The 22,463-nt window shown below is 36.2% G+C and overlaps 2 protein-coding genes across 10 annotated transcripts; one reads left to right on the plus strand and one right to left on the minus strand.

Moving 5' to 3' along the window:
* Positions 1-1,914: 1,914 nt before the first annotated feature.
* LOC107863847 (ABC transporter F family member 3) lies at positions 1,915-10,298 on the minus strand. Its single transcript, XM_016710016.2, has 18 exons — positions 9,884-10,298; positions 8,445-8,663; positions 7,916-8,108; positions 6,749-6,957; positions 6,466-6,621; positions 5,442-5,570; positions 5,166-5,267; positions 4,914-5,060; positions 4,765-4,827; positions 4,537-4,583; positions 4,318-4,377; positions 4,134-4,216; positions 3,790-3,884; positions 3,368-3,454; positions 3,052-3,139; positions 2,821-2,906; positions 2,376-2,438; positions 1,915-2,268 (listed from the first exon to the last, which is right to left on the minus strand). Exons 1-18 carry the CDS (start codon positions 10,085-10,087, stop codon positions 2,146-2,148), a joined length of 2,154 nt encoding a protein of 717 aa, XP_016565502.1. The 5' UTR covers positions 10,088-10,298; the 3' UTR covers positions 1,915-2,145.
* Positions 10,299-13,758: 3,460 nt separating this feature from the next.
* LOC107863855 (phosphatidylinositol N-acetylglucosaminyltransferase subunit A) lies at positions 13,759-22,205 on the plus strand. Of its 9 annotated transcripts, none has more exons than XM_016710034.2 (10): positions 13,759-14,041; positions 14,217-14,360; positions 14,613-15,185; positions 15,287-15,441; positions 18,696-18,786; positions 18,892-19,008; positions 20,537-20,640; positions 21,141-21,231; positions 21,337-21,504; positions 21,592-22,205. In XM_016710034.2, the coding sequence occupies exons 2-9, from the start codon at positions 14,241-14,243 to the stop codon at positions 21,430-21,432; spliced, it is 1,347 nt and encodes a 448-aa protein (XP_016565520.1). In that variant the 5' UTR covers positions 13,759-14,041; positions 14,217-14,240; the 3' UTR covers positions 21,433-21,504; positions 21,592-22,205. The 9 variants fall into 9 exon arrangements, with proteins under 9 accessions (XP_016565520.1, XP_016565514.1, XP_047269751.1 ...); XM_047413778.1 differs by having other exon boundaries at positions 13,836-14,041; positions 15,287-15,546; XM_047413791.1 differs by having other exon boundaries at positions 13,836-14,041; positions 15,287-15,405.
* Positions 22,206-22,463: the final 258 nt, after the last annotated feature.

Here is a 22,463-nt window from a genome sequence, read left to right on the forward strand (position 1 = left end):
CAACTTCATCAAGCAAAAATGGCAAATCAAGTTTTTGTATAACAAGGAAAAAGACTTTGAAAGATAAAAGAGCTAAGTTGTATATTATTCGTCAATGTTTATACATGTTACTTTGCTGGAGGGAACGTGTCGATTAGAATGATCGTATCGACGAATTCTACCGTACTTCATCATGCAAAGTCTACCCAAAGGTTCGAGTCGGATTGTATCGAGGAATTGCACCGTACTTCATCATGCACAGTCTATCCAAAGGTTCGAGTCAGATTGTAGGAAGTGGATGCATTTTAACAGTATTGTATTTACTATTACATTTTTCTTAGGCTAAATTTGTAATGTAAGAAATAGGGAGAGTAATTTCACCATGTGTGAATTGTGTATTTTACATTAGGGAAATTTTTACATAATCTCTATTAGTGTATATTTTGGAGCTTATTTTGCATCAAACTTCTATCAAGTTCTGATTTGAAAAAACGTTTTGGGAGAAGTAAAGTGTGTGCGAAGAGTAGCAAAAGCTTAAAAAAAAGTATTTTTTTTTCCGCATTTTTTGAAAAAAATCCACTTAAAAGTACTTTTTAAAAAGTCTGATCAAATACTTGTTGCTTCTCTAAAATGCTTTTGACATTTAGGGGTTGTTTGGTTGGAAAAGAGTTATTTAAGAATTAGTTATCTCAATGTATGTGGGATAATTTATTCCATCACTATGGTCTAAATGGTGGGATAACATCAAACATGAGATAAAATAATTCTTTATTTTGTTCCGAGAATATTTATCTCTTACATCACACGCCGAACAACCCTTGCTAGCCAAATACAAGTTCATTTTCTTTTAATTCAAAATAAGTTGATTTTAGAAGTCTGACTAAAAAGAGGATGATATGTGAAACAATGTGTAGAATAATACGCAATCGCTAAGATTAAGACCACTATTGCTTGATTCAACATTGACTAAGGACGAGTTCTCACTTTCATAGATTCTTTGTTTGACCTCCCATAGCGGTCCTTGCTTTTAAGAAAGCGGAGCGGGCCAATTTATTTTGGAAGCCAGTAAAGTTAGTTCAGTGACTGTCATAGAAAATTGCTAATCAATGGTATCATTATTAGTTTTTTTTTTTTTTTTTTGCAAATATTCTTTAAGAATAATCTCACCAATCTCTACTGTCAGTTACAAACTCCTAAACAAGAGCATTGCTAACTATAAAAGACCAACGCAAGAAATCCTACATGCAAAAAGTACTCTTTACTATATCCAAGTTACTCCACAACTTTTAACTCGAGATTTTAGTAGCTCGTTGGTTGCTATCTGAACTTTTACCTTATTGATGATAGATGAATTTTTCACTTGTAATCTCCTCCCTGTAATTTTACTAGATCGACTTTTACCTTTTATCTCAAGATATATAGTAGGTGTCTAAGCATTGTTTTGGTTAGTTGTTTGTATAATATTTGTTATAATACAGTGAAATCAAGCGCATCTGGGTTCGATTCCCCGGATGCGCATTTTGTCATCTATTTTTTTTATTTTTGCAACATAATAGTGATGGCATCTAACAATCAAACTCAACCCACAACAATAATAACATTGGCTTTTGAAACCCCCTATGTTTCTCTGTTTTTGTAACAAACTCAGCAATTCAGTTCAATTCTCCCCCTAGCCTCTCACAATTTTTAAAAAAAAAGGGAAGACACTCTGCGTGAGATCCGACAAAGGGTCAAACTACAAGGATCTATTGTAAGTAGTATTACCTTGCATTTTTGTCAAAAGTTGTTTCCACAATTTAAACTCGTGACCTCTTGATCGCATAACAACTTTACAAGTTCATTCAATCTCTCCCAATTCATAACAAGATATAGAAAAAAGGAATTTATCATGACGCACCGACACGAACATAGTAGTCGAATGGAAATCTCCACATATGAAAACAAAATTTATGCCTTTGTTTTTTTATAAAAGGAAAAAATAAAACATATAAGATTAAACATCAACAACTTTGAAAATCTTAAACACAACACTGCTTTTCTGCATCAATCTGTTGCTTACTCTTGGAAGTGTGTCATTTTCATGCATATACAGTCGTGGGCCTAGGCCATGAAGTAACTAACAATAGTTCATCCTCTTCAGAAAGCAACAACCTTTGTTAGAACTGTTTATGATGATTGCAGTATTTTCTTGTAATCTTGGAATGTCCCATCGAAAGGCGTCACCCTGCCCTCAGAGACGGCCCAGAGTTGATCAACACTACCAGATATTAAATGTTCATCATGACTGACCTGTAAATAATAATACATAGCAGCAGCATTAAAGACCAGCAAAAACAAAATACAGTTATGTTTCCGTTTAGAGGGAAAAAAAAATTATAACAGAAGTTTCATAGTACCATTAGTACGCCTCCTTGGAACAAGACAAGACCTTGTATCAGGGCCTCAACAGCGTCCAGATCCTACACAGCTCGATTAGAAATTTGCATAGATCACTAATCTACCAAAATCAAGCAAAAGATGTGTTCTCGCTCGAACAAAGTGTTCAATAGAAATAATGCAATCACATATGTAAACTTTGAATAAACATCAGTAACTGCTAGTGCAGCATTTGCTTTAGCTGTTGAGATGAAATGAGAAGCAAGAAAAACACAAGCAAACTAAGCATCTTTCGTAAAACCCACACACTTTAGCTACTAATATGGCCTGTTTATGTGACGCAGGCAGGACGCTTCCCCTTTTACTACCAACAAAAATATGTTCAGAACGAATAAAAGACGTCAAAATCACAGATGCACAAAAGAAGATGGTTAATACAAAACTAAACAAGTAAAAGATACTAACCAAGTGATTTGAAGGCTCATCAAGAAGCAATATGTGAGGCTTCTTGAACGTTATCTTTGAAAATGCAACTCTGCTTTTTTGGCCACCTGAAATCCCATAGATCAATTCATAATGTGGAAATTAAGTTATTATCGTACCACAACTCTTGACTCCAAAGACAACACATAACAGAAGGCGGAACTGAATCATTGTGATCTGAACTAGAAAAAACATAGTAGAATGCTAACATACCAGACAAAGTGTACATGGGCTGCAGAGCAAGATTTCCAGTGATACCAAATGAACCTAGATGACCACGTAATTTTTGCTCAGGCACTCCCTGCAAGAAGCCGGAGCAAGGTTATGCATTAAAATAGATAATTTGCCGATCCACTTTTTGCAATAGCAAATTTAAGAGAGTAATAAATCCTGTAAATATCTTATTCAAAAGTACGGACACAAATAAATTCAGAAAAATCAACTGCTAGATCCACCTTCTTCAGAGAGAATCTATTATGCACATATATTTTAGAATTTACAAGAAAATTCATCATTGATTAGAACTTACTGGAAAGCAACGCATCATGTATAAGAGGGGATTTGAGGACAGATCCAGCCCATCAACATGATGCTGACTAAATACAGCAATGCGGACCTAAACAAAAAGAAAAATGCATTAAGACCAATAAATTGAAAAGAGTGAAATGAGACATTTGCCAGAACAAGAATGATTGTAAGCTCAAAAGGTGACCACTAACATTTGTTTATTCAGAAGTACTAGTCTTAACTTTTACTAAATAAAAAGGTGAAAGGAATTATAACGAGAGAGTGCTAGAATACAGCTGATACGCAAATTGATTAGACAATATGGTACACTGACAAAAGTTGGCAAAAAATATGATGTTAATGACTGAACTAGTAGATGTTAAAAGTGATTAAAAAACCTCATAATAATGCAACGTATTTAATTCACTGGCAAATAAAAGCTACCTTAGCAGAGCGGAAAACAGTCCCTGAAATTGGTTGAAGCTCCCCGGAAATCAGCTTAAGTATTGTTGACTTTCCAATACCATTAGGTCCAACCACTGGAAAATATTTACGGTGAAATATATGGTGAGCAAGGTCCATGATGTATAAAAACAGTACAATGATTTAGAATCAGTTATAAAGATACATATGCCAAAGCCACACACTACCTAATTCACAAATAGAGATCCAATTTTACTTCCCAACAGACAAACTCAAATGTTAAATGCAAAGAGACATATTACAGATCAAAAGATATCTATACAAAGGTTTGTAACAATAAGAAAACTACATAATAAATGTCTTACTTGCTACTCTGCTATCCAAATCTATTCCAAAATTCAAATTTTTGAACAATACTGGGCCCCCAGGATATCCAAAGGATGCATCACTGCATTTGTAACAACAAGGTAAGGAAGTTAATTAGCTGATATTTGCTTTCGGACAGAAAATTCAAAGAATTTCTTAGACACGGAATAAGTGATGCTCAACCTAAAGCTTATAATAGGAGCACCAGGTCTATCATCAGGAGAAGGAAACTCAAACTTGTAGCTGCATACAACATACGCAAAACAATCATGAGTTCATATAATTAAGAAATATGCAACAAATATCGGAGTTTATCGAATCAAGTGATAACAAGTTAAACCAAAAGAGAGTTGAAATAATAGAAATATATAAGAGCAATGTGTTAACGGAAGGAATGCGTACTCAGGATCATTGATGACTTCATCCACACGACCAATTCGTTCCAATGCCTGTTAAATTTAAGAAAAACCATTCAGGTACTGATCATGGCATGCTAAGGCATCACAAGTAGATCTATTTAAATTATTAAACAATCGGATCGGAAAACTGCTTAAATAAATTGCACAAACAACTATAACCACGGAAAACTGGCAAGATGTAGGAGCAGCTTATGGTAAAATGAAAAAATACCTTAATTCTAGATTGAACAAGAGATGCACGCTTTGCATTGTACCGGAACTTATCGATAAAGGTCTGCAAAACATTAAAACCAATGAGTGTATCAAACTGGTAAACAACTTGACAAGAAACTTGCAAATAAGGTCGCAATTGAGAAAGACCTGCATGTGGGCCCTTGTGCGTTCATTCGCCTCGAATGCCTTCTGTTGATTCTTAATTTGTTCTTCTCGTGTCTTTTCGAATGTATCATAGTCTCCTTTATAAGTCTGCAATTTCTGATTTTGTAGATGGATAATATCTGTGACTACCTGGAGAAAGAAGCAAAGATAGGTTTAAAGATGTCAGAACAAACATCAACCTCAAGACATACTGATCCCCAACTATTGTTTTAGGTCAGAGAAGAAAACACGTACAGTATTCAAGAACTCTCTAGCATGAGAGACAACTATAAATGTCTTTGGCCACTTCACCAGGTAACTTTCCAGCCATAAGACGGCATGCAGATCAAGATGATTCTGCAAGGAAAAGAAAACAGTAAGTTCTGTGTTATTCCGCGAGCAAAAGAAGACATAAGTTCATTGTTTGAATAGATGTAAACAGAAGTTGTGAGTTATTTTGCAAGCAAAAGAAGACATAAGTTCATTGTTTGAATAGATGTACATCTACATCCTCAAGAAGAAATAACACACCGTGGGTTCATCAAGCAACAATAGATCAGGTTCAATGAACAGTGCCCGAGCAAGAGCTATTCTCATTCTCCATCCTCCAGAAAATGTTTTGGTCGCTCTCTTCTGCATTTCTGTAGTGAAACTCAAACCCTGGAAGTAATAAACACCAATGAGAACTAGACCATTCATTACAACTGGCATGAGCACAAACAAGTCGACCAGTAGGCAAAAAATCATAAGAAAAACAAAGTTGGAAGGTGGAGAAGCATTCTGCTTGAAGCACGACAAAAATACAGCAGAATCAAACCCAAACTCTTAAATAAAGAATGTCCTTTTTCTTTTTGGTAAGTAGATTCATTCAAGGGCATCAAGAAGATGCAAACATTACAATGATAGGTCAGTTAAGCTCCCAAAAATAAGGATTTGTAGCTTCTTTCTACGCTATAGAACTAACAAAATCCAAGATAGATCAGCTTCTAGCATTTCTTTCAGTTTAAAATGTTAATACACAGGTCCATAGCTTAAGATGTTGAAAGAGTCTAATGTCGAAGTTCTGGAAGCTTGAAACTAAACAAATTTAAGAAGACACTAAACTTATTCTGGAAATAGAAGCATAAAACGACAAGACAACATGAAAACATGAGAAGCCAAAACAGCAAGATAGTTCGTAAAACCAAAAGTTAGGACAGAAACTAAGACAACTTAAAATCTAAGGAGAGGCCAAGAAAAGCAGGATTGGCTTGAGACTAGCTTTCATACTTTTGAGCCATATCCAGACACATTCCTTAGACAAAGTAAGCAGACGCATAATTGTAGTAACACGGAAAGAAAAGCAACAGGTATGTCAGCCTGTCAGGCACATGAATTGGTAAATCTTGATCTTGCTCATACATTATAAGCTAACATGTGTGTGATATTATAAATAAAATGCAAACTCTGCTTTAACCAAACATAGTGCATAAAGTGAACAAACATTCTGAACAGTTATTAAGCCTAGCGCGAGCCAAAGCATGGAAACCGAATTACTGGGCACACTCAAACTAACCGAAAGTATAGTTGCTGCACGTGACTCAGCCGAGTAAGCATCAATGAAATCAAGTCTTTTGTATATCTCTTCAAGCCTTCTCGCAAGGGAAGTTTTGTCGATTCCCTCATTCAACTTATCACCCTTTCCAGCTTCACCTTCTAGGTCAATTACTCTCTGGAAAACCATGAAAATACTAAGGAATGGGAATGTACTTTAATCCATGAGAACAAAATACAAAAGAATATTAAAAAATAAACAGTATAATATGACATAAAAGCTTAGCCATTGAATTATTTCTAACCTGTAATTCAAGCAGACGACCTTCTTCTTCTAGGAGTTGGGTTCTCTCCATATCAGTGTTAAGAATACATTGCAAAACTGAGGTATCATCACCAACCACTTCTTGCTCAACATGCAATATCTGGCAGTTCTTGGGAATACCATCAATAGTGTGCATAGCCATATGTCTTAGGAGAGTTGTTTTACCCGTACCATTCCTTCCAATAAGGCCTGCACGCAAATTACAGATTCAGGTAATCTGTAGATTTATAGAACTTAACTGCTAATCATAAGGAAAAAGGGGAAGCGGAGGATGTGGATACATAAAAATTAACTGCCAATCATCATAAACAAAAAGAGGAAGTGAACTATGCCACTGTCTATAGGCTGTTTTTTTCAGAAAAAGTAATAAATTGCATTAACAAAGAACAGAAAATGTCCGCATAAACTGGCTACAGGCTATGTTCTTCTTTGGTTTTAAACAAGTCAGCCGGTTAAAAGTTAATTTTCTCGCAACCCCAGTGATATTCAGGTTAAAAGTTAATTTCCTTAGAATATATAGTATTACCAAATATATTAATCTCCAAGCTTCACCCACCTTGAGATTTATGCCAATTCGTGCATCTGCAGTCTTCTCTGTGGCAAAATGTGGATACCACATTCTAGCTAATACTGAATAGCATGTGTGTGATGACTTACTGGCTGAAGATACTAAATGTGTATCAAGATAGGTAAATACCTTTCACCCTCTGAACGAAATGACATATTTTCCCTTTAGCCCACACCAATAATCTTGACTCTTTCCTTGATCTTGATGGCAAAATTTTCTACCTCCAACCCCCCTAGAATGAATATAAACCAGGTCTATCTTGTATTATATCCAATGTGATGTGAATTTTCAAGTAACTTATCACATTCAAACTATCATTTTCAACATTCTTTTAGAAAAGTGCTATCAATTATAATAGTAATCGGGCTATTTTTTATTTCCATATACTAACATGTTCAAAGATGTCATGATTTAACTCTGAACATCAGAGTGGGTCATTCTTATCGGCAAGGAGGGAGTAACACCATATAGGCAACATACAGACTACCTGAGGCTGATACTAAAGGTCTAACAGAACACAAAAATCAAACTAAAAATGAACAAGTTATCATATATTTTCTCACTAACAATTAAGCGTACCGTAGTGTCTTCCAAAAGAAAGCGTGACAGAACCATCAACAATAAGGTCACGACCACCAACAGATATATTGAAATTTTCCATACGGATATCTTTAATAGTTGGTCCATCACCCTGACCATCATGATTCACACACACTAAAGGCATACCAGCTTTCACTTCTTCCACTTCTTTCAAGTGTGCTTGGTATTCTGCCTGCAGAATCAAGCCATGCAGATTAGAAAAACAAAGGAGTAAGCCAGCCCACTTTAATCTTTTCTTTTCTTTTTCCCTTATTTTCAGCCACATGGCAGGGACAAGACGGTTACATTTTTTTAAGCATTAGTAGGAGAGGGATTACATTTATTCTGTCTCAAAACTTCATACTATTGTTATCCAACCAAAGGAGTATCTTGAGATGCCACACAAATACACACCCCATCAGAATTATAAATGGAAACTTAGTGAAGTGTCAAGTCAGACTAGCATAGTACGTATTTGTGCAAACAGGTTCATTCTGATTATTGACAAGATTAGCGCTTTGTTCATCACCTCTCTCATGCGTTCCTCTTTCCTCTTCCTCCTTTCGAGCTTAAGCTTGTCACGTTCTGTGAGCAAAGGACCATCAACTGGTTCTGGCTTTTTATTCCTTGGAGCTTCCTCTTCATCCATTCCATCAAACATTCTCAATGGCATTTTTAAGCTTCTCACAGTTGGTTGGGGTTTAACCAATCCATGCTTCTCTAACTTCTCAGACAACTTGCTACAAACCTGTCATGATTCGGAAAATTCACTCTTTATGCTCCTGAAGATAGATTTCATACAATTTAATCCATTACCAAAACGGTATGCAACAAGAAAGACCTACGTAGAGGAAAGCTAATTATCACTAAATGCTTCAAATTTTATTCATCAAGACTAATTGTACACAATATACCTTTTAAAACAAATTGAGACCAATGATTCTCCAAGTCATTACACTTCTTGCTCATAAAACTAAGCTAACAATTGCTTCATTTATACTTTGTAGTTGTGCAAATATACATATAACTTATTTTCCTTTACTTCTTAAATTACATCCCAGCCAAAAACTAGCAATAATATAACTACATATTGTACACAATATGCCACAACGAGATCCAAAAACAAAAGACCTACGTAGAGGAAAGCTAATTATCACTAAACATTAAGCTTCAAATTTTATTAATCAAAACTAATTGTACACAATATACCTATTAAAACAAATTGAGACCAATGATTCTCCAAGTCATTACATTTCTTGCTCATAAAACTAAGCTAACAATTGCTTCATTTATAATTTGTAGTCGTGCAAATATACATATAACTTATTTTCCGTTCCTTCTTAAATTACATCCCCCGCCAAAAACTGCCAATAATATAACTACATATTGCACACAATATACCACAACGAGATGCAACAAGAAAGACCTACGTAGAGGAAAGCTAATTATCAGTAAACATTAAGCTTCAAATTTTATTAATCAAAACTAATTATACACAATATACCTTTTTAAAACAAATTGAAACCAAGGATTTTAAAAGCCATTACACTTGTTGCCCATAAAACTAAGCTAACAATTTCTTCATTTATACTTTGTAGTCGCGCAAATATACATATCCCCAGCTGATAACTTGTATTCATCAAAACTAGCAATATCTAACTACATGTTTCAGAATTAATTCATTATAACTAAAATTCGAGCTAAAGTATCAAAAATTAGCAGAATCAACAGCGAAATTGAACATAAAATAGCAATATATAACTACCTATTTCAGAATTAATTCAATATAACTAAAATTCGAGCTAAAATATCAAAAAATAGCAGAATCAACAGCGAAATTGAACATAAAATAGAAATATATAACTACATATTTCAGAATTAAATCAATATAACTAAAAATCGAGCTAAAATATCGAAAATTAGCAGAATCAACAACGAAATTGAACATAAAATGGAAAGTATTAATACCGCACGGCATTCGTTGAAATCCGTAACGCAACCGGAATCAACAAGCAACTCTCCAAGGGCTTCAAAAGCACCATCGCCATCGATTCCAAAATCGAAATCTTCATCAGCTACGACATTGATAATATAATCGATAATAGGTTGATCTACATCTACAGCTCGTTTGCCTAGAACTTCGTGCACAACGTTGCTCGCCACTTCCGCCATCTTCGGTTCGACGGTTTCCGGTTAACCGGCGATGAAGAATATGAACCGGGTTTACGGGTACAGTGTGAGGCGGCTCCGGTCTTGTAGATAGTTATAGATTGTGAGAAATTGAGAATGAAAGCAGCAGCCAATTGGTACCAAGGGGAAATTACATAAATTATTTTGTTTTTGATAATTGTAGAAAAAGGAAATGCATTGATTGTTTAAAAATTTATTAGATACTTAAAACAAATTATAAGTAAATAAATAAATTCTAAAAATTATTTGTTATTATTACTTAAATTTTATTGTATTGTGTTTTAAAATTACGTTAGATAGCAATAAAAAATCTCATCTTGCGTAACGATTGATTTAACATGATCAATTTTGTTTTTGTTTAATGCCCTCGTCTTCAGTTTTATTTGTTCATTTTAAATTTTGGACGTTCTTAAATCTTAAGAAATAACTTAAGGAATAAGTAACTAATACAACAACAAGATATCCGATATATTTTCATAAAGTTAGCTTAAGACAAAAAATCAGAGTAAAGGAGCAAAATCATACATTATCTTTACTTTAGACTCAAAATAATACATATTCTTTTAACTGATGCACTAATAGTCCTTTTTATTTAAAAAGTGGTGCATTTTTAGTCATCACCCCAACATTGTTAATTTTTTTTAACATCAGTCAATTACCTTTCTATCACACTGTTTTTTTTCCTCCTAAAAAACCTCAACTGCAAAATGTTGCTGACAAGGGCTTGAATCAATTTGAGCCTTGAGATTTTCTGTGTCACTAGTCACTATGATTTTTATTTAGTCATAAGGGCATAAGTTCTTGGGGTTCTCATGAGTTCATGGACTGAATGCACAGTCAATGAAGGAGGAAAAAATATATTCCCATAAACACAAGAACTCCAAGATCAACCTCTTCACCAACAGCTGGCCGACGAGGACGAACCAAGTATATTTGGGTTGCACACCATTAGCAGTATAAGGAAGCAATTACCAACATCAGCTTGACAGAGTTGATAACTTGTAACTTGAGTAGTTTCAATGTCTTCATGCTGCAAGATAGTTGCGACCCAAAAATGACACGTTAACGACAGACCAAGCAACTGAAAATGAAAGTAAAATATCATTGACTAATCCATCAGTAAAACCTACTTTTATGATGATGTTCCTATCCCAGAATCTCTTCAAGTGGAACGTTTCACAAATGTGACATTTAATCACCTCAAAGAAGTTAAATCGAAAGGTTTTTAGTCCAAAAGCCTGAGTTGCAGCGTATAAAGCTTCTCTTAGCCAAAATTTTCGATGCTGATGAAAATTCTAACCAACCTCTACTAACCTGCTGAAGAATCTGGCATCACCTAACATAGAAGTTGACGTCATCTTTTATCTTCATGAGTCTTATCAGACCATGAAATTAATAGATTGAAACAATTGTTGATGCAGTGATACAGAAAAGTCTGAATTGTTAATGCACCGTCGATGCCTTAAGGCTTATTTGATGTGTTTTTGCATTGATTTCCCTTGCCTAATGGTGCTCGTGTTTACTTGATATGAACGTGAGAAGGTTGCTATTAAAAAAATTCACAGTGTTAGGGTGATGACTAAAAATACACTTACTTTTTAAACAAAAAGGACTATTAGTGCACCAGTTAAAACAATATGTATTATTTTGTGTCTAAAGTAAAGATAATGGATGATTTTGGGCCTTTACTCCAAAAAAAATCATATAGAAAAAAAGATGTAATGTAAGGGGGAAAAATAAATAGTATCAAAACAACAGACAATACATGCATACCAATACACACACTATGTGAAATAACAAACATCACCAACTCCGAAAACACCATACTATAAATATAGCACTATAATTACCAGCACAGATAACAAAACAAAACACTCCTATCTATCAACAAGAATGCACCATTTTCGACAATTTTTTACCTTAATTCGCGTTCTCCGCAACTTCTTGTTTAGGATGATGTCCACGGTAAGCTGTAACTACTTTATATCATGTCTAATTACCTCTCTCTAATATTTATTCAATTTACTTCTTCCCCGTCCGAATCGATCTATAGTCAACCTCTTATAACTCTATGTAAACTTCAGTACACTTTCTCATTATATGTTAAAATCATCTCAACCTTAATTTTATTTTCTTCGTTATGTTTCAAAACCATCTCAACCTTAATTTTATTTTCTTCGTATGATAAAGTGAAACATAAATGAAAATCCGTTTTTGAAATGTTAAACATGTTGAGATGCATGTTTTTTTAGTACTAAGGGAATGATTGTTTTAGTACTAAGAGATACGAAAATATATAAAAGTTAAAAAAATTAATAAGAGATATATTATTTAAATCATAAAGATTAATAAGAGATGCATTATTATTCATATAATAACAATAATAATAAACTTTCAAGTGAGAAATAAGAGGAAAGTGGAAATGGAGTCAAAAGTCGGGTCGGAGCTTCCTTTGTGATGAAATCGGTCCGATTTAGATGTCAATTCAGCATTGATGGAATCCAAATCCATCACAAAAGATTGAAAATTCGACGCATTATGGCTCAAAAACTTTAAAGTGCAGTATTACATTGACCAAATCACTTGAACAGTAAATCGTTGTAAAAATTTGTAAGAATCATAATTATTTTGTTTCCTAATTACTTACTAATATATAGTATACATTTCTATGCATAGTGTGATTTTGGTGTTTTGGTTCGGAATTGATTTCTCAATGGTAGCTCTATTTAATTATATGCTAACGCATCAATTTTTGAGGTATATGCTCAAGTTTCAGTTAGGTGTCTTGATAAAATTCGTGGTCTAAAATCACAATTTTTGAGGTATATGCTCAAGTTTCAGTTAGGTGTCTTGATAAAATTCGTGGTCTAAAATCAAATTTTAATAGAAGGTCTTACATGTATAAATATACATACAAAAATATAACTGTAATAATTTAGAGGACTCATTTGTTCTTGCATAGTAATTGTTTCCATGTAATATTTTTAAAACACACTTAATCTTTAACTTCACATATTAATATGATTTTTAATAAAAGTAAAATTAATTGTTGTTAATAAGATGGTAGTCATTTGTTTGCAATGAATTAACTTGGATGTTGTTAAAATGTTATTTATTAATATAAAGTTTGAGTTGTTTAGTTCAAAGTTTTAAAATATTCCTTATAAAAATGAGATAACTTTTTCTCTATTATTATTATTATTATTAGATATTTTAAAAAAATATATTTTACAATCTTTATTATTATTTCAAGTGTAGTTTCCTACTAAAAATTTTGAGGGCTCAAAATTTTGAGGGTTTAAAGCGAAGACTTTACTAGCTTTATCCACCCTTGATTCCCTGATTTCAATATTTCTAGATAGTCACTATTTATACTGTTCTAGCTTCGATGGTCTGAGTTACCTAGTACGTATTGATAGTATTAGTCGAGGTAGCACAAGCTCAACTGGACACCATGATTATTAAAAAGAAATAAAAAAAACTGCAATGTATAGGTTTTTCTTACTCCTTTCGTTTCGTTTTAGTTGTCCTCAATGAACTTGACACATCCATTAAAAAAATATTAATTAAGGATTTATTTTATCAAAAATATAAATTTGAATAAATACATTTTATTTAGTTTCAATTTAGTTACTTTGAAAGAATATAATAAAATACTTTTAATTTTATCAAATGGATAATTAAATTAAAATAAATACAGTATTTGTAAAACGAGGGCAAATAAAACAAACTGAGGGAACATTAAATTTTAGATCTGAGTTGCGAATAATTAGTCAATTTCTAGACAGTCTCTATGTATCCAATTTTCTTCCCATATGTAGTTCTAAAGACTAAGTTAATTCGTAACTGTTAGTTGATAGAAGGGGACAGGTTTTCGTGGAATTTGTTAAGGCGTGACTAAGCTGATCTGGACGTCACGGTTATTTTAAAAAAGCAGTGTAGAAGTTTTTCTTATTAAATTACAGATCTGAATTTGAACTAATTAGTTAATTTCTCTATGTTTTCATGGTTGTTTAGCTTGATAAATTAGAAAATTTAGAATGATAAATCAATTTCTCTTAGTTTTTGCATTGTTCTTAGATTGTTGTGTAAACGGCTTCCATTGCTGCAGGAGCATCTGTGGTGGTCTGTTACCATGGGTGAACCAGGAAAACATAGAATCTTAATGGTCTCAGATTTTTTCTACCCCAATTTTGGTGGTGTGGAGAATCATATATACTATCTATCACAATGCTTGATTAAGGAAGGACACAAGGTCAGTAAGCACCGTTTCCTCTCTTAAAATAGTCGTTATTGAATACGATTGATTAGAGATTAATTTTGCTGTTGCCCAGCAAGGATAGTTTGCTTTGTCTGTACCTAGAAGGGACTTAGTTTTGATATGCAAAAGTAAAAAGAATTGTCAAAAGAGAGTGAAGCCGAGAGACATATAAGAGCTTAGTTTTGTTATAATCGGATACCAATTTTTAGGTATTCATATTTTTTTGTTCCTATGCATAAATTTCAGGTGGTAGTTATGACTCATGCTTATCAGAATCGATCTGGAGTAAGATATATGACTAATGGCCTGAAAGTTTATTATGTCCCATGGAAACCGTTTCTCATGCAAAACACATTGCCAACCTTTTTTGGAACACTTTCAATTACAAGGACAATTCTGATTAGGGAAAAGATATCACTGGTACATGGACATCAAGCCTTCTCAACCTTATGTCATGAAGCTCTAATGCATGCTCGGACCATGGGTTACAAAGTTGTATTCACGGATCATTCTCTCTATGGGTTTTCGGATGTTGGAAGTATTCACATGAATAAGGTGCTACAATTTACTCTAGCCGATGTAACTCAGGCTATATGTGTTTCTCACACAAGCAAAGAGAATACAGTTTTAAGGTCTGGTCTGCCGCCTGAAAAGGTTTATGTTATTCCAAATGCTGTGGACACGGCCATGTTTACGCCTGCTCCAGAGCGTCTCAGCAGGGATGAAATTGTAATTGTTGTGCTAAGTAGGTTAGTTTATCGTAAAGGAGCAGATTTGCTCGTCGAAGTGATCCCTGAAGTATGCAAACGGCATCCCAATGTAAGTGCTCTTCATCATCATGGTTTTCGTCACAAAACTAGTCTATGGATTTTGACCTTGTTTATGAATTCTGAACGTTGGTATTTGGCTGCATTTCTAAGGTTCGCTTCATTGTTGGAGGAGATGGACCCAAACGAGTGCGTCTGGAAGAAATGAGGGAGAAACACTCTCTTCAAGACCGAGTTGACATGTTGGGGGCTGTCCCTCATGCTAAAGTGCGGTCTGTACTTATAACTGGCCATATATTTTTGAACAGGTGTGAAACCTTCAAGTGTTACTGCGTACAACCTACAACTTACAACAACAACAACAACAACAACAACAAACCCAGTATATTCCCACATAGTGAGGTCTGGGGAGGGTAAGATGTACGCAGTCCATACCTCTACCTCTAAAGAAGTAGAAAGGCTGTTTCCGATAGACCCCTGGCTCGAGACACGGAATACTAAATAAATTCATAGTAACGCATGGAACAAGATGGCATAACATAAATACGACACCCACAAGTAATAGTAAACAGAGAAAAGTAAACAGATTCGTAATAAAGCATGAAATAAGGTATCATAACAAGAATAATACCCCCACCAAGTAATTTCTTACACTAGCGACCCAAACTGACCCTAGCCTTCTGCCCTAATTCGCGTCCTCCAGATCTTCCTATCTAGGGTCATGTCCTCAGTGAGCTGTAACTGCTCCATGTCCCGCTTAATCACCTCTCCCCAGTACTTCTTCGGCCTACCCCTACCCCGCCTAAAACCATCCAAAGCTAGCCTCTCACACCTACGAACCGGGACATCCATGCCCCTCCTCATCACGTGTTCGAACCATCTCAATCGGACTTCCCGCATCTTATTCTCCACTCCACTGGAGTCACACTAACCTTCTCCCTGATAGTCTCATTCCGAACTCTATCCCCCTAGTCAGCACCCACATCCAACGCAACATCCGCATTTTCGCCACCTTCATTTTTTGAATGTAGGAGTTCTTAACTAGCCAACACTCCGCTCCATACAACATGGCCGGATGGACTGCCACCATGTAGAATTTGCCTTTACGCTTGGGCGGCACCTTCTTATCACACAACACCCCCGAAGCGAGCTTCCACTTCATCCATCCCGCCCCAATACGGTGCGAGACATCCTCGTCAATCTCACCGTTACCCTGAATCACGGACCCGAGATACTTGAAACTATCCCTCTTACATACCACCTGTGATTCCAACTTCACTACCACCTCATTCTCCAGCCTCACGTCATTAAACTTGCATTCCAAATACTCTGTCTTACTCCTACTCAACCTGAACCCTTTAGACTCAAGAGTTTGTCTCCACACCTCTAATTTATCATTCACAACCCCCCCCGCGTCTCATCAATCAAAACTACATCATCTGCAAAAAACATACACCAAGGCACCTCTCCTTGAATACGCCACATCAACACATCCATCACCAAAGCAAACAAAAAAGGACTAAGAGTAGATCCCTGATGCAATCCTGTCAAGACAGTGAAATGCTCTGAGTCTCTTCCCGCCGTCCGCACCTGAGTTTTAGCTCCATCATACATATCCTTAATTGCTCTGATATATGTCACCGGGACTCCACTCACCTCCAAGCATCTCCAAAGCACCTCTCTGGGGACTTTGTCGTATGCCTTTTTCAAGTCGATAAACACCATGTGCAGGTCCTTCTTCCTTTCCCTATACTGTTTCACCAGCCTCCGTACCAGGTGAATTGCCTTCGTCGTCGAGCGGCCAGGCATAAATCCAAACTGGTTCTCCGAGATAGACACTATCCGTCTTAGCCTCACCTCGACCACTCTCTCCCAAATCTTCATAGAGTGACTCAATAACTTAATACCCCTATTGTTATTGCAACTCTGAATGTCACCCTTGTTCTTATAAAGAGGGATCACAGTACTCCACCTCCAAGCCTCGGGCATTTTCGCCGTCTTGAAAATTCCGTTAAACAATCCAGTCAACCACCTTAAACCAGCCTCGCCAGAAAACTTTCAAAAATCCACTGGTATCTCATCAGGCCCCGTCGCCCTACCCCTTCGCATCCTGCGAACAACCTCTCTAACCTCCTCTACCTTAAAACGTCTACAATAACTAAAATCCCGACACTCCTCTGAGTGCTCCAGCTCCCCTAACACAATAGCTCTATCCCCTTCGTCATTCAAGAGCCTATGAAAATACGACTGCCATTTATTCTTAATGTGGCCGTCCTCCACCAACACTGTACCATCCTCCCCCTTAATGCACTTCACCTGATCGAGGTCACGACCCTTCCTCTCCCTAGCCTTAGCGAGCCTAAACAACTTTTTTTCCCCTCCTTTCTCCTGTAACCCTGCATATAAGCTTTCAAATGCTGCCGTCTTAGCCGCCGTAACTGCTAACTTAGCCTCCTTCCTAGCTAACTTGTACTCTTTCCTGTTTACCCGCTTCTCTTCTTCGTCTTTACTCTCAACCAACTTAGCATACGCCCCTTTCTTGGTCTCCACTTTCTTCTTAACCTCTTCATTCCACCACCAATCCCTCCGATGATGCCCGGCCCCTAGAAACACCCAACACCTCACTAGCATTCTCCCTGATGCACCTAGCCGCCCTATCCCACATACTATCCACGTCCCCCCTGCACTCCCACACCCCCATTCCCGCCAACTTCTCCCCTATCTCTCACGCATTCACTGGCGTCAAGCCGCCCCACTTAATTCTAGGTCTACGCTCCTCACTCCTTCTCTTCCTATCCTTCTTTATACCCAAATCCATAACCAAGAGTCTATGTTGGGTCGAAAGATTCTCACTCGAGATGACCTTACAGTCCTTACACAACACCCTATCCCCTTTCCTAAGAAACAAAAAGTCAATCTGGGTCTTGGCTATCGCGCTTCGGAAGGTGATCAGTGATCGTCCTTCTTCGGGAAGCCCGAGTTCACCACCACCAGCCCAAAGGACCTCGCAAAATCCAATAGAGTAGCCCCCTCTTCATTTCTTTCCCCAAAACCAAAACCACCATGCACATCACCAAAGCCTCCCGGTAACGCCCCGATGTGCCCATTGAAAGTACAACCTACAACCTACAACTTATATCATTTTATTCTTTGAAGTCCCTCTATTTGGCATCTGCCATAGTTTCTTTCTTAAGTAATGCTATCCAGTCTTCTGGATTAGTTTTGACAGGAAAACAAAAGAAAAGAAATCTTTTAAGCAATCATGAACTAACATAAACCTTAGAAGAAAAGAGAGAAAAGAACGCTAGGTGGCTCATTAGAACTTGTAGCAGCTTACTAGCTTAATCAGATTCGTTTTCAACTTTCCTTCTAGAATTGTCAAAATACAAAGGAAAACATTGAACTGCTACCTTAACTCATTCTCCTTCTGTGAAAGCACTAGCAAAAGAATATCATCTGAGTCATTTAAAACACACCTGATTTGTGGTTGAACAACAAGCAATTTTCCACCTTCCCCGTTTCTAATCCTCATTTACTCTTGTTTCTTGCATTACTGTGCCAGTTCTTTAACAGAAGCATTTTGCATAGCTATATTGGAAGCTGCAAGTTGTGGATTATTAACAGTCAGTACACGTGTAGGAGGTGTTCCAGAGGCATGTCCATGATTCATTTCTCTTTGCTTGACTAGTTTTAGGATCTCCTTGCCTCTACTTTGTAAGTTGTTTGTTGTTATTTATAATATTGTTTTACTTGTCCAGGTTCTTCCAGATGATATGGTGGTTTTGGCTGCGCCAGATCCTACTACTATGGTTCACGCGATCACAAGGGCCATATATATGCTTCCTAAAATAGATCCACAAGATATGCACAACCGTGTAAGTACCACATTTCCGTTTGCTCATCTTTTTTCTTTGTATTTTCGAGTGAGGTAGCTAAGGCTGTTTAGTTTCTCTACTCTCTTGAGTTCTATCAAGTATCAATAGTCTTGTATCTTAGGTGAGATCTGAAGGAAATTGAGAAGTTCAAGTCTTCCAACTCAATCTCTTGACCAAAAGAAAAATATTTCCTATTCAATTTCCTTTTTCCTCTAAAAGGGATAAGACATAAATACCCCCCTCCTGGAACTAAGGTCGAATTTTCAGTTACGCACTTTATTTTTGCCGGGCTCCTTTTACCCCCTATTCTCTCTCTTTCCCTTTAAAAGCAAACTACCATTTCTCTCTTTTCCTTTCTTTTAGATAATTACTTTGTTCTTCCTACAAAGAAGTACGTATGTAAAGAAAATGAAAAGAAAAGAAATGGTGCTTGATTGGCACAGTAGTTCATTTAATTGTTTTTTAAGAGGTTCTTCATTTTCTTTTGTTTTCTACTTCTTTAATAAAACTTTGCAGCTTTGTAGATGATATACTCCTAGTAATTGCTCTCTCTGTTCCATTTGTATATGACGGTATTTGACTGATTAAGAAAGATTTTTCCCGCATACCAAAAGTTTCTTAGAATTTGTAGGGTAAAACATACCATGAAAGAGTGCAAAATGAAATACAGTATGTATCTATGGAAAGGAAGGTTCTTCGTGTCAATGGTGACTGTAGAATCTATGCAAGATAGTTAATGTGATTTATCCGGAACTATCTGAGAAGAAGAATTTAATTTTCTGACAACATTTTGGTCTCCAACTTCAGCAACGGCGAACAAGAACATTTCAGTAACCTGCGTCAAGTCTGTTAAACATATTAGACATGGCTAAGAAGTTAGAGAGAAGAAAAGGAGGGGATGGGACATGACATCTGCAGCAGCATTTCCAATTCTTTTTCCTTCTTTGATAGATGCATCATTTCTAATATTTAGAAGCTTATGATGACTGTTTTTGTTTGGAGACTAAGATCACAATGACTTTTTGTGGAAGGAAAGAGGGTGAATAAGTACAGGATATTTAAGATAGATTAGAAGATTGATGATATAGTAGTTAAAAGGGCAAGATTTGTTTGTGGTTGTTAAGTGTCCAACATTGATGGAGCAAATGGGCTGTTGTCTCCTTATATGGTTTTGGGACATTATCACCTCTTGAGCTAGCTTTTCGGGTTGAGTTGGTACAAGATCTACTAGAGCAGTACTATTCATATTCTTTGTTTACTCAATTTTGGGCCTTCACATTATGTTTTTCATGCTCTATATCTGATCCGCTGGGAGTGCGGAGTTCTGACGTTAAGTTTCCACGGCAATCCTCACCTCAAGCTAGGTTTTGGAGTTAGGCCCAAAATCTATTTCAACCTATGATTTATGATTAAAAAGGTTGCTTGGTTTGGGGTGCAATTATAAATGTGAAAAGGGTGTTTCTACAGGTTTGTTATCCAAGAGGTATATCGACCATGTTATTTACTGACATTTGGATTCTACTGCCAGATGAAAAAACTTTATAGTTGGCCTGATGTAGCCAGGAGGACAGAAATTGTTTACAACCGTGCTTTGAAATGCTCCAATCCACCTTTGCTAGATCGATTGTCAAGGTATGCTACGCCTCTGTAGAAAAGAATGGTTTGTCAAGGTATGTCATTGCCCTAGAGAAATAAGTTGAGAACAGATAAAATCATATAATTATATGCTATTTCTCTTTTAGTAGTAAAAGAGCCGCCTTATTATTTTGGCCTAATTTATGGTACGAGTAAGATCAGATAATTGAATTGCAATGTTAAGTTCTTTGGATTCCTTTATCGTACTTTTGATGTCCTAGATTGTGCATGAAAAGGTATAGGTTTACATGATAACTTGTAGGCCTTCAGGCAACTGAACATGATTCTTTGGTCCTTTGTTGTCCTCAGACTGGGGAAAGCGTGCATCCTAGATTCAATGCTCTGCCTTGTAGGCCTTCAGGCAGTTGAATGTTCATTTTGGGCTGTTTTGTATATCGTTTATTAAGCAGTGATTGGCCATATAGAGTTTGCACATGAATAAATGTTCTCTGCAGTTGATTAACTTTCAAGTTAATTTTCCACGAACCTTTTGCCAGGTACCTTACTTGTGGCACTTGGGCCGGGAAAATATTTTGCCTAGTTATGATAGTAAATTTTTTGCTCTGGCGGCTCTTGCAACTATGGAAGGTAAGTTCCTCTTTTCAATTAATATTTTGCAAATTCATTTGGTTTCCTATTGCAATTCCATTTAATCCTTATAGGCCTATCATAATTTTTTTTGAAATCTATAAGCCTGACAAGGACATTGAAGTGGTACCCGATATTCAACTTCCAAAGTCGCAACATGAGGAGACACCATTTGGTTCCAGGCCAGAAAAAAGCTTATGATTCCGGTGCTTTACCCATCGGTGCAGTTCAGGGTCATTTACTATTCAAACACAATGTAGAATTAGGATTTAGGTAAAGTGTTTTACATAGTACATCTTGCTTGATCTATTTTTCTTTTCAATTCCTTTCCTGAGTTTCATATTACTTTTCACTTTTCAGTGTGACACACAACAGCAGGTTGCGTAGGAGAAAGTGGATAAATGGTTTTGATCTGGGGTTTGATTGCACCAAGAAGGATTTTTGGAGATTTACGTACCCATGGTATGGTCAGTTGGTTCTTATTTGATGCAGTAGCACGTGTTCTTGCATCGTATCAGCCAACGCTTTCCCTAACCAAGAACAGATAAAACTCATTAACATGCCATTGTTAATAGGAGCCACTGGGATGATGCCTCCAGCCACGGCTGTGAACTATACCAGCCTGTATTATTGTAGGCTTCTTGGTAGAGGTAGCGTTGTTCATCAATATATGCCAGTTTTATGGCAGCGCCATATCTATGGTTTTTCTGTTGCATCTGTGCTGGTTTGGCATTTATAGGAGCTGTGAACCATACAACCTGGATCATTGTAGGCTTCTTTTCAGGCAGTATGTTTATCGACATAGGCCAGTTTTGTGGCAGCGCCTTATCAATGTTGTTTTTTTCTGTTGCACTTGTGCTTGGTTTGACATTTATAGGAGTTCTTGTGTATATATGTTTGGGCTTGGAGAACACAGGGTTGCCCAGTTTCTTGCATTGTGTTGTGAAGAAGAACTAAAAATTCGGTTGTACCAATTTTCATGTGTTAAATCGTGCTCCTTTCCTTTATTTCAAAATAGAATATCTATTCAACTCTCAAAACTCAAATTCATAAATTCATTTACTTTTGGTTGTAAAATCGATTAAATGGCAACCATAATACTTAACCTAAGTAATAAAAAACACTCTTACTACCAGAACAAGGACACACTCCTTTCTACTAACCTTTTATCATAATTTGCATATTCCACGCCTTTCTATTCGGGATCTTTAAAATACCAACAAAAAAATATT

Source organism: Capsicum annuum, chromosome 1 (genome assembly GCF_002878395.1).
Source record: "Capsicum annuum cultivar UCD-10X-F1 chromosome 1, UCD10Xv1.1, whole genome shotgun sequence".
Classification (NCBI taxonomy): domain Eukaryota; kingdom Viridiplantae; phylum Streptophyta; class Magnoliopsida; order Solanales; family Solanaceae; genus Capsicum; species Capsicum annuum.